Source organism: Mustela lutreola, chromosome 2, assembly GCF_030435805.1.
Source record: "Mustela lutreola isolate mMusLut2 chromosome 2, mMusLut2.pri, whole genome shotgun sequence".
NCBI lineage: Eukaryota > Metazoa > Chordata > Mammalia > Carnivora > Mustelidae > Mustela > Mustela lutreola.
In genome coordinates, this window is record NC_081291.1 from 64,702,308 (window position 1) to 64,715,489 (window position 13,182).

Genomic DNA, 13,182 nt, shown 5'->3' on the forward strand with positions numbered 1-13,182 from the left:
AGGGGAGATGAACCATGAGAAACTATGGACTCTGGGAATGAAACTGCGAATTCTCAGGAGGATGGGTAAGCCTGGTGATGGGTATTAAGGAGGGCATGTATAGCATGGAGCACTGGGTATTATATGTAAACAATGAATCATGGAACATTATATCAAAAACTAATGATGTACTGTTTGGTGACTAACATCACATAATAAAAGTTATTAAAAAATAAAGTTAATTTGGGAAAAGTGGGAAAAAATGAAATAAAATTCCTGAAGCCTCATTGTACCACACATTTGGCTGCTTTGGTACCACACAATTGGAACATTGTCCTGGTCTGTTACTCAACTCACAAAGATTTGTGTGCCTTCTACCTGCCAGGCTCTCATGCTGCAAATGGAGTTGAAGAAGACGGGGAGGGTCCCTGTCCTTGAGGCATTCATTTCCTATTAGGTTGGTCACTAATATAGGCAGATGTTGGAGTAAATGCTGTTTAAGACTCACCCAGCTTGCTGGGTGCACAATTATGACATTCAGCCACACCGTGCTCTTCCACTCCTTATTTCTGTCACCTCCTGGCCTGCTCGTTCCTCTTCTTCACTCAAGAAAGTTGTGTCACCTGGATTAGTCTCCCCCTCCAAACTTTTGCCATCAGCCCGGTCACTTCAGAATATGTGCACTTGCCTTTTAGTCCTACGTCTTCCTCAGATAGACCTCAGCCTCCTCTGCCCACATTCACCATCCAATGGCTCCACCTCGCAAACCACTACTGCAAACATCTTTTCCCCTACACAAAACATTCTCTGCTAAGTACCCCTATGGAGACAGTTCTTCAGCTTTACCAGGTACTTCTAGCTGACTGACCTTTCCATTTTCTTCCCACCATCTACAGCTCCTCTCTGTCTTTCCTTTATCCACATTAATCCACTATCCACATTAACCTATCATTTTAATTTTTACATTTTAAATATACTATACTCCATTACCCTTGCATCTGTCCCAAACCCCTGGAAGACTCCCCAACCCAGAAAGAACCTGACCCTCTGCTTTCCTCATGTCTGCACACACGAGGCTGAGTATGGCTGGAGCAAAACACAAATGGGCTGGTCAGAAGTATACCAGTCAATGATTAGAACCCAGCTCAAAAGCCTGAGACTCCAACTTCTGTAATGTCTGCTGCACAAATCTCTTCTAACATCCAACTCTCTTGTTACAAGCACTTGACCCTTACCCAACTTTACCTAGAAAGGGAAGACACAGAATTAACCAGGTTGCATCATCCATTCCCAAGCACAGGCTCACCTACAGTTAAAGTCTCCTCCTTCCCTTTGGCGCCACAGGACTTCTCCTCCTCCTGATATATGTGGACTCGGATAGGTTCCTTGCTCTGAAAGTCATACGCAGAACCTGGCGAGCACCCCATCCTGGACAATGGGTCCTCAACATATCATGTTTGCTTCCACTGGTTTCTCTTTATAACTCAGAGACTGAGTTGCTGGGGATCCCAAGGGAGCTTAGCAGTCATCTCCATGAACTAGCTTTATGGGAAAATGCTGGGGCTTGATAACTTAAAGGATAAAAGTGAACAAATAAGGCAGGAGGAAAGAATGAAAAAATGAGGGAGGCAGGAGCTCCGGTGTGTGTTCTTGGGAACAGCCAGTCTCTGTCTTGTTCACAGTGAGAGGCATTATGGAAGGATGCAATGAATACAAGTGTGTTTTGCAGAGGCTAGGATCGGCAACGACTTAAGAATTCCAAGCCACTGTGAAGTGTGTAAACCTGGTGATTCACAGACCTGTACCCCTGGGGATAAAAATATATGTTTATAAAAAATAAAAAATTATATAAAAAAAAAAGAATTCCAAGCCACAAACACCAGACACTAGTTTATCAAATTCATCAATTTCTAAATACTTGGTGTATTAAAGAAATACTCTGGCAGTCACTGAAAGAATTAAAAAAACATGTATCTCTGTGAGACTCCATGCTAGCCATTTCCTTCACATGGAGACCACCATCCTCACACCTTTTCACGTTAGTAATTCTTTTTCATCTTTTACCATCCTGCCTTTATTTCTTGTTCTCTGTGAAGCTTTTTCCAAACCCTAGAGCTAATGGCTCCTCGCCAACAGGTGAACTGGTCAGGCCTGTATCATGGTACCGAGATCAACACTTGTGCATTCATCATCCCCGCTAAGCAATCTGCCTGATCCACCATCACATTCCCCCACCCAGCTTAATTCCCAAGAATCCAGCACATGCCTGTGGAATGAATGAAGGAAGGACGAGACCTCCTTCTCTTTCTAAAGGTCATGTGGTGTTCTGTACACCTCGGCAATCTCTTCACTGTGGTCAGTACTCTGTGCTGACCAGTCAAGCTCTGCTTGCTCCTACCTGGCTAAAGAAAGACTGTGCCCCCAGCAGACACGTTAGGTCCACTTGGCCACTCACCTGGCTTGCTGGCAGACGCAGCAGATCCACACCTTCTCGCGCTTCTGGTAGGAGCAACAGCTCTTGCAGACGTTGAACGTGCAGTCGGCACACCTGCGCTTGGTGTTGACCAGGAAGGTGAAAGGCGAGCAGCAGCGCATGCAGCAGTGCTCCACAAATTTCTGGTGCTTCGAGAGGATGCTGCATTTGCTGCCTTCCTCCGCCAGCTTCTGTTTCATCTCGCTGGGCAGCCGGGAGGAGAAGAGAAATAGCACATCCCGTCAGGACACACTCTCCATAAAGCACCCCCACTCTCTCCCAGGGCCTCCCACAGGCCAAGGCACCATGGAGAATCTTCCCACAAAATGATAAACTCTGAAACACCAATGGTTTGACGTGATATCCAGAGAGGAACCCTAATAGTGGATTAATTTTTGTGCACTTCTGCATGTCACGTTTTCTATGAGAAATCCCATGAGACTTATGTTTGAGACAATAGATTGAGATACAAACTATTATAAAAACTAAGCACATCCTTGAAAAATAAAACCTTTAACTTAATTAATGCCTTTTTAAAGGAGCAATAGACCATCTATGCTCAAAAGTTAATCCCCACAATAGCCCTGCTGGGAATAGGATAAATGTGGCCCTGGTCCTATTTAACATCCCCCGGAAATGAAAGCACCTAGGGATTTTAAAAGCTTTCAAATCAACATAAGTCAATAAAGATTCTTTGGGTGATGGGCAAATCCAAAGCACTAGTGATTTAGAACTGGATCAAAGGCAATCCTTTCTTCCAAGAGCTCATGGTCATACCAGGCATATGGCCAGCCATATTAATGCAAAACATCACCACTGCACAGGCTTCTCTCTCCACTCAGGGAGAAGGAACAAGAACCCTGAGAGACAAGGATACCCTGAAGAGACTGGGTTTCCTAAGAAAAACCGAGTGGAAGTAACCAAGTTACTCTGACCCGGCAAATTTGAGATGTGTTTCCTGCTACAAAAATGGATGCCTACAAGAAATAAACAGCCAAATAACTGATTTTTTTTCCACACCCAGCTTGTGACTGCAGTTCATCCCAGATCAATCTGGGATGCATATGGCAAATGCTTTCTCCCAGTTTGCACTTTATTTTCGTATGCTGCAAAAAATTTACTGAATTCATTTATCAGTTCTAGAAGGTTTTTTTTTAATTTTTTGATTTTTTTTTGCAGAGTCCCTAGGGTTTCCTATATATAGTTTTAAATAAATTTTAAAAAATAAATTTTAAAAAGTAAAGCCCATTTTACTTTTTTTTGTGCTGCATCATTTTTAGAATTTATTTATTTATTTTTAAAATTTCTTTTCAGTGGTCCACAATTCATTGTTTATGTACCACATCCAGTGCTCCATGCAATACGTGCAATACCCAACCCCCAACCCCCTGCCCCTCCAAAACCCTCAGATTGTTTTTCAGAGTCCACAGTCTCTCATGCCCATTTACTTTTAATGTTAATTCTTTTCTAACATATGCATTTAAGGCCATAAAATTCTCCACATATCCCTTTCACTGCACCCACAGGTTTTCAATCAGATCATTTTTATTGGGTGTTATATACAACTAATGAATCACTGAAGACTACATCAAAAACTAATGACGTACTATATGCTGGCTAACTGAATATAACAATAAAACTTCTTGAGCTTGAAATTTCTACATATAGGACTTTTGTTATTGATTTTACATTTTGATCAGAGAAGAGAGTCTGGAAGAAATAAGTTCTCTAGTACTTGTTGAGACTTGCACAATAGCCTACTACATGATCAATTTTTATAAAGTCCCATGTGTGTTTGAAAAGAATATTTGCTATTTCTTGAGAACAAAACATTGAATTCTCCCATTATAATTGTGGATCTATAATTTCTCTTCAATTCTAGTTCATTTTTACTTTATGTTTTTAAGACTATAATGTAAGGTGCATCAAATATCCTAAGTTAATAAATGTTATGTTCTTACTGAAATATTCTTTTGTGATCACATAAAATCCTCTCTATCCCTAATAATGCTTTTTTGTCTCCAAGTCTGTCTTATATTATGGTCTACATTATTTATTTTTTATACTCGTTAATTTTAAATTGATGGTGTGCCAGGGTATAGCTTTTTATACTTGAATCTTCACTTTCAACATTTGTATTGTGTTTCATATCGGGATGTTATAAGCAGAACGTAGCTGAATTTGCTATTTTCACACTGTACGAGAATTCCTTTTACCATGTAAGTTTAAACCATTTATATTGAGGTTGCTAATATATTCGCGTATGTGCTGCCGAAGCAAGCACTAGATTACTAATACATTTGGATTTATTTCTACTGTTATTTAATGTTTTTTATTTATCATGTTCTTTGTTTCCTCTTTTTCTCCTTTCCTACTTTCTATTAGATTGATATTCTTCATTCTCTTTTCTTTCCTGAGTATGATTTGGCATTTGTTCTTTTTCATTTCTTCTAGTGGTTGACATGCATATTGGGATTAATATCTATTGTTAATGGCTTTCCTCTCATTAACAACTAAGTGTTAATTCCTTCTGATGTTCTATGTTATTACTGACAGTATTTTGGTTCAATCTTAGCTTGTAACTGCCAAAATTGTTCTTAATATTGTTTAACTGTAGTTTTAGCACCCCACATGATGCAGTATGGGACCTGCTCTCAGACAAAAAGAAGCCAGAACACAGGAATTCTACTGCCATTTCCTTCCTCCAAGTGTCACCATCCCTCCTGTATCTCTTGGATTTGGTTGCAAATGGGGTGCTGTGCAGTGTGCAGTAACCACTTTTTGTCTTGTTTCCAGAAGATATTCTTTTCATCTGCAGGCGGGTTGGTCCAATAGGAGCTTGCTTAGCTGTCAACAGAAGCAGAATTCATTTATTATTTTTAAGTTGCCATTTGCATAGATTTATCCACATGTACCAATTTTATTGTTCATCAATGCATCTTGCGTCTGATGTTTCCTCTTCTTTAATTTTTTTTTTTTTTTCTGAACTCCTTCTGGCAATTCTCCCCACAAGAGAAACTCTAGCAACCTTTATTCGCTGAAAATGTCTATCTCATCCTCATGTTGGAATGATGCTTTCAATGGGTACAGAATCCTACGTTGGCAGTTCCTTTCCAAAGGTACCAGATAATACCGAAGGGAATAGTCCATCTTTTTTTTCCCCTGATATCGAATGTAATGTGAAGTTTGTCAGTTTGATTATTCCTTTGCAGGGAATCTCACTTTTCTCACTGGCTACTAGTAAGAGTTTTTTGTTTGTTTATTTGGTTTTTGTTTGTTTGTTTTTGTTTTTAGTGTTCTGTTCGGTGTTCACTAAAAAATGTGTAAGTGGGGATTTGTTTGCATCGTTCTTCTTGGAACTCTTGGTAATTTTTTAAGGCTTTCATTAATTCTAAGCAATTCCCCAATTATAACTTTGAATACTGTCCTCTGCTGTATTTTCTCTAATCATTCCTTCTGGAATTCTATGTCAAGGCTTCCCTGTTCTTCCATGCCTCCTAATCTTTTTGTCATGTCTGTATTTCTGAGATACATTCAGGACACGTGCTTTGGTTCTAACTCCTAGTTTAGAAATTCTTTCCTCATTCATGTTTTCTCCACTCTTTAAATGTTTTTAAATTTAATGGACTTTAATTTTTATTTCCAGAAGTTGCATGATTTGTTTCCACTAAAGTCTGCCTGTCCTTCTCTCTTTGGTGCCATTCAATTCTAGTTCTTATTCATTCTCTTATGTTTCTTTTTTTACTCATTTTAAATAGACTTCCTTTATATCCTCTTCCTGGTTCTTACATTATCTTAAATTCTTAGAAGGGGTATTAATTCTTCTACCGGGTGTGTCTCTTAAGTCTTGTTCAAGATGGGTTCTTTCTTTTATGGTTTACCTTTTTTTTTTTTTAAAGGATTTTATTTATTTATTTCACAGACAAAGACCACAAGTAGGCAGAGAGGCAGGCAGAGAGAGAGGGGGAGGAAGCAGGCTCCCTGCCGAGCAAAGAGCCCGATTTGATTCTGGCTTGATCCCAGGACCCTGGGATCATGACCTGAGCTGAAGGCAGAGGCTTTAACCCACTGAACCACCCAGGCTTCCCTGGTTTACCATTTTTTAAAAAATTAATTATTATTTTTTTTTCATTTATTTGACAGACAAAGATCACAAGTAGGCAGAGAGGCAGGCCGAGAGAGAGGAAAGAAAGCAGGCTCCTCTGGGGAGCAGGGAGCCCAACGTGGGGCTCGATCCCAGGACCCTGGGATCATGACCTGAGCCGAAAGCAGAGGCTTTAACCCACTGAGCCACCCAGGCGCCCCTGGTTTACCATTTTTGAATGAGGTGTCCTTCAGCCTAGCTTGCTCTTCCCCCAAGTGCATTTGTTCTGTGCAAGGGCTGCAGAGAGCAAGCCAGCTATGCATTTGTTTTCACATGGCACCATAGAGGGGTTATCAATTCCAGACCAGTTTCACATCTGTTTCTTAGCTTGGAAAATCCTGTACCACACAAGTAATAGGATTTGGATTTCTAATCCCATGTGTACTGCAGGATTGGGACTTTGAGCTTTGATCCCTAATGGGAGGCTTATTTTCTTCCACCCAGGGTTCCAGGCAAAGGTCACCTGCTTTCTAGCTCCCCAAAGCCAGTGAGTAGAAATTTTCCAGGTGTCCCCTTTCACTGAGAGTGAAAGCCTCCAATACTAAACATTGTACAGGTGTCTCATTCTCAGCTTGCCCTTCGAAGGCTCAAACCACCTCTTCTGTCCGCACACAGAAATTAGCAGTGCAGCCACTAGCCATCAGAGCCTTTTCCTTCTCTATCTGATCATGCCGACCACTTAGCTTTACCTCCCTCTTTGCTTCCATCCTGAGGAGTATCCCTTTCTTACTTTTCCCCTTGACTTAAAAAAAAACCTGAGATATAATCCACATGCCATAACATTTACCCTTTTAAATTGTACCATTCTGTGGTTTTTAGTACATTCACAAAGTTGTCTAGCTACCAGTACTATCTAATTCCAGAACATTTTCATCATCCTCAAAAGAAACCCCATACCAATCAAGCAGTCACTCCACACTGCTGGCCTCTCCACCCAGTCCCTGCCAACCCAACCACTCATATAGTTTCTGTTTCTATGGCTTGGTCTATCTTGGACATTTCATATACATGAAATCATACCCAATACATTGTCTTTTGTGTTTGGCTTCTTTCTTTCTTTGCATATGTTCAGCATTCATCTATACTATAGCATGTATTAACATTTAATTCCTTTTTACTGCCAGATAATCCTCCATTTATGGATATACCATATTTTATTTATCCATTCACCAATTGGTGGACATCAGGGCTGCTTCTACTTTTTGGTTATTATGAATAATGCTGCTATGAACACCCATGAGCAAGTTTTTGCATTGGACATGTTTTCAATTCCAGGAATGAAATTACTGGGTCCTATGATAATGCTATGTTTAAGCTTTTAAGGACCTGCTAGAATGTCTTCCAAAAGACAGTACCATTTTATATCACCAACAGCAAAACATGAGGGTTCCAATTTCTCCACACCCTCACCAACACTTGCTAGTGTCTGTCTTTTTAATTATAGCCATTCTAGGAATTATGAGGGGGCTACCTCATTGTGGTATTGATTGCATTTCCCTAATGACGAGTAATGTTGAGCACTTTTTCATGTACTTATTGGCCACTGGCATATTTTCTTTGGAGAAAAGTTTATTCAAACCTTTTGCATATTTTAAAATTAGATTATTTATCTTTGTTATTGTTGTGTTGTCAGAGTTATTTATGTATTCTGGACACAAGTCCCTTACCAGATACATGGTTTACAAATATTAAATCTTGTGTTTTATTAGTGTATTTAGTACAAAGAAGGATTGCACTAGCTCATCCTAGCCCACCACTAGAATTGGGAATCTATGTATGGTTTCATAACTTCATGTTTCACTTAACAACAATATCGTAAAACATCTTTTCATGACAATTCAGGTGTGTTTGCAGCATTAACTTTCAAGGTGTCCTGAGCTGGCTTAAACATCTGATGATATATATGAGCAGGGCTAACTGCTCTGCATAGCACTGCCCAATACTTGTTGCTTGAGCACTGGGGAGCAAGGAGAGACTGAATCCAGAGTTAGAAGTGGGGGCCACATCAGGCCAGCTCATAATTTAGACTTGGCTGAACAAAATATTTACAAGGAAACAAGACAGAGGTTTTTTTTTCCCTTAAGGCATAAAGATGTTGTTCTCCAATCTCTCAGATTTAGAGCAGGAGATGAGCTAAGTCATTGACAGCTCTGACATCTGTAAACAACATAAGAACAGCCTTAGCAATTGACCGGCTTCTATTGATATTTCAGAGCCACTAAATTAAATAGGATAAAACATCCAGGAAGGAAAGCCTTTGGGGATCAAAAGAGCTCTGTGAAGTCAATCCACAGGATCACTTGAGCACTATGAGTTTTGTTTCCTGACACAGAAGGCTGCAAACTCCAGGGACATTTAAAACAGAGCATCTAATAATAAAACTGTACCAACCTCTTCAGAATTTGTTCCAAACAAATGGAGTGTTTTGAACCAGAGGTTCAGGAGAGGAATAGCATGACCTTCTTCTGAACCATCTCTTATTTATCAGATTCTATGTCCCAAGCAGAGTGAGAAGCAGACCCTTCTCACTGAGCAGGGAGCCAGATGCAGGATTGGATCCTGGGACTGGGATCATGACCTGAGCTGAAGGCAGACACCTAACCGACTGAGCCATCCAGGTGCCCCTCATTGTGGTTTTGAGTTGCATGTTCCAAGTGACTAATGATTGCAATGGACATCCGAAAAACCTATCGACATTTCATGGTTTCTTGGTCCACTGCCATGCCAACTCTGATTGACTGGTAGTGAGTGAAGCACTGTCAGTTGAGAGGATGTACACAGGCTCAAGGGAGCTACAGAGTCATGAAAAGTTAGCAGTGTCTGCCCCGGGTGTGGCAGGGAGAAGTGATGGCACATGTCACTTGTTTGCTATCAAAGAGACAGTAATTCTGATCCATACCTGTGTAGCACCACTTCATGATCATAGACACTATTGCTTAGATTGCCAATTATTCACTCAATTCACACTTACTGAGCACCTACTATCCTAGGCATGAGGAGCAGAAAGAAAACAAGACACAGTGCCTGTAAAGACATGTCCTATAAAAATTGGTACATTACACATCATTTTTTAAATTTAAATTTTACTTAGTAACATACAGGGCAAAATTGGTTTCTGGAGTAGAATTCTGTGATTCATCACTTACATACAACACTCAGTGCTCATCCAAGTGCCCTTTGTAATATCCACCATCAATCTAGCCCAACCCCCACTCAACGTCCCTCCATCGACCCTCAGTTTGTTCTCTATCATTTGGAGTCTTTTATGGCTTGTTTCCCTCTCCCCTTTTTTTCTTTTCCCCTTTCCCAGATGTTCATATGTTTTCTCTCATAAATTCCACATATGAGTGAGATCATATGGTATTTGTCTTTCTCTGACTGACTTATTTCACTTAGCGTAATACTCTCTAGCTCCTTCCATGTTGTTGCAAATGACAAGATTTCATTGTTTTGATGGTTAATATTCCATTGTATATATTATATACCACATCTTCTTTATCCATTCATCAATCAATGGACATTTAAGCGCTCTCCATCATTTGGCTATTGTTCATAAGGCTGCTATAAACATATCGCTCTGAGTCTGTATTTTTGTAACCTTTGGGTAAATACCTAGTAATGCAATTGCTGGATAGTAGGGTAGCTCTACTTTTAACTTTCTGAGGAACCTCCAAACTGTTCTCCAGAGTGGCTGCACCAGTTTGCATTCCCACCAACAATTCAAGAAGGTTCCCCTTTCTCCATATCCTTGCCAACAACTTTTGTCTCTAGTGTTATTAATTTTAGCTATTCTTACAGGTGTAAGGTGGTATCTTATCATAGTTTTGATTTGTATTTCCCTGAGGATGAGTGAAGTTGAGCATCTTTTATGTATCTGTAAGCCATCTAATGTCTTCTTTGGAAAAGTGTTCATGTCTTCTGCCCATTTCTTAACTAGATTATACACATCATATTTTATAAAGGAGAAATAATAGTACCTAGTATATAAAAACAATTGCTTTAGTCCCCTCTCCCAGGTATTGGCTGTTGGAACTGTGCATCTTTCTTGTTTTTCCATGGTCTCTTTTATATAACAAAAAGGGCTGGAAGCCTGGAGACCCTCTGGCCTACTGGTGTTGGTTTGGCTTTGCCAATGGGAGGTATTTGTGTGAGACTGGAAAGTGGGAGGGAGAAACCATTTTCCTGTTTCATGTTTCAGTAGAAGCAGGCAACTGTGGGTAAATGGGGCTCCTTGGTCCCCTCTTGGTGGTGGGGGCTCCTTCAGCAGGAATAGGGCAACAGCCATGAAATGCAGACCTGTGGAATCTGAGTTACACTTTTCTTCCTTTTCTCCTCCAGCCCTAAAGGCAGAAGTAGCTCCTGTGGTTACTGATCTCTGGAACATCTTGTATGAACCTCTGTATGAAATACTAAAAGAGCTTCTGTTTTGATGGGACCCTGACTGACACATTTTCAAAGAAAAGTCACATAATATCATATTCAAAGATTTTCTGAAGTTCCCATTCCATCTGACCTTGACATCGGCTCTCTTGACCACTCTGCTCTCTGGTTACCAGAGACTCCTGTGGAGCTACAGTTTTCTATCCAGATTAATTCATGTTGCATTATGTCTTCTGCAGAGTTTGTTCCTTATTCCTCATCTTGTTTTCATTCCCGCTTGAGAAGTTGAGCCTCATGTGTGTCACAAATTGTGGTGCACATGCTACTTGTCCTCACACCTTTGGTCCCATCTGCTCTCCTAAGCTTTGGATGAGGGTTTGTAGTCGTCGAGGTCTCTAGGTTGCCATCTTATGTGGGACCAACCTCCAACTGTCTAAGGTTATAGGTAGTATTTCCATCCCCAGATCTTTCCCCAAAGAGCACTAAATTCTGTCCCGAGGCCTCTCTGGAATCCTAAAAGGAATTCCCAATACTTCCCTTTTTCTTATTTTTTTTTGTGATTGCACATCAAATCCTATCCATTTAGCATAATGACACCCTTTAAACACATTTCCCTTAGCTGAGCCCCTCACCATCAGCATTCACAACACTGCAGCAGACTCTTCTCCAAACCACCTGCGACAGTTCATGCAGAATGACCAGCCTGGAAAATACATGGTTGCCCTTCACCACTACTTAGAAAGGTGTGATGATGACTCTGGCTGTATGGCACCCCTTTGAGCACATTTCTTCTCCTTTTCTCCTTACCAGCACATTTCTCCTCCTTTTCCTTCCAGATCCACTTCAAATGTCCCCTTCTCTATCGTGCTTCCAGTACTGCCAGGCATAACTAGCACTTTGTGCCTAACTCTCTCATGGCACTCATTACGCTGAACTGTAACCATTTGTTCATGTGCCTTCTACAGAACAATGAATTCCTCAGAGAGGAGGACAGGGGTGGCCTTCTTTCTTCCCAACACACAAGGCCTGGCCTGGATTGCCTGTTCCAGGGTGTACTATTTCTTTCCAAGCAAGTTCAGTCAATGGGCTGGGGATTAGAGTAAAACAAGAGCATTTGCCAGATGAATATAAAAACCTCTTAATAGTCAATTGCTTAGGAATCTACCATTATGGAAAACCCATATGCAAAACGACCAAACACTTGACCAACTCTTATTTTGCACGGTAAATTTTGGTCATGCTAAGCAAGACATTCTGCTTTCTGTTGCTGAAAATTTACCAAAGATAAAGCACCAAAGGAAAGTTAAAAGGAGAATTCAAACACATAAAATGAGGGAACAGGATTCTTCTTTTTTATTTCTTAATAAGAGATAAATATAATATTTCAGATTCTGGAATGTTCTTATTCATCATTCAAATACTAATACATGCAAATAAAAATTTCTCTGTGGCTGAGCACAGGCACCATTTCTAGAGCCGGGCAAACCTGCAGGCTGTGGCATCCGCAGAAATAGACACTTATTCCCTGCAGAATTTTCTTCCTGCTGTTGGGCTTGTTGAGATAGATCTGACCTTGAGCAAGCATACTCTCCCAGAGAAGTGGAGCTGTCATCACTCTCCAGGCTGTTGTGAATGAAACAGAAATGTTCCAGACTTCATTTTCGCATTTACTGGGGATGGACGCTAAGAAAATCTCTACACTGCAGACCACATCCATATTCTGACATTTAATGCATGATGTGTTGTATGTGAACACCTACTTTAATTCTATTAGTATTTTGATTTCTCCATCTAGAAGAAGTCACTGTATAGGTCAGCCTGTGGAGAGATATCAAATTTCACTGGTGATGCAGCATAGCTGTTACGGCACTTACCCTCTGATGCTCAGGCACAGAGGACTCCCTTTCTTACTCTATAGTGAACTACCTGCCCCAAATCTGAATACAGAATGGAAACTATTGGAAAACCTACAGAAACATTTTTAAAGCCGTTTATTAAATTTCTTTGACATCTCCCTTCCCAGAGAAAAAGAGATGACTTCCTTTTTAATTGTTTTTATTTTATTTTTTTAAAGGAAATCTTTTTTTTTTTTAAATATTTATTTATTTATTTGTCAGAGACAGAAGGAGAGAGAGCGAGCGAGCACAGGCAGACAGAGAGGCAGGCAGAAGCAGAGGGAGAAGCAGGCTCCCCGCCAAGCAAGGAA

At 40.4% G+C, this 13,182-nt stretch overlaps 1 protein-coding gene across 9 annotated transcripts in view; it reads right to left on the reverse strand.

Annotated features, from left to right (window-relative positions):
* The window catches only part of MYRIP (myosin VIIA and Rab interacting protein), a 393,633-nt gene that overhangs the window by 216,004 nt on the left and 164,447 nt on the right, over positions 1-13,182 (reverse strand). For 8 of the 9 annotated variants that reach the window (XM_059161999.1, XM_059161995.1, XM_059162000.1 and 5 more), the window contains one exon: positions 2,435-2,656. In XM_059161999.1, coding sequence (XP_059017982.1) covers positions 2,435-2,656 — 222 coding nt within the window. Of the gene's footprint in view, positions 1-2,434; positions 2,657-5,230; positions 5,300-13,182 lie in introns of all 9 variants that reach the window. The other variant, XM_059161998.1, reaches the window with a different exon arrangement.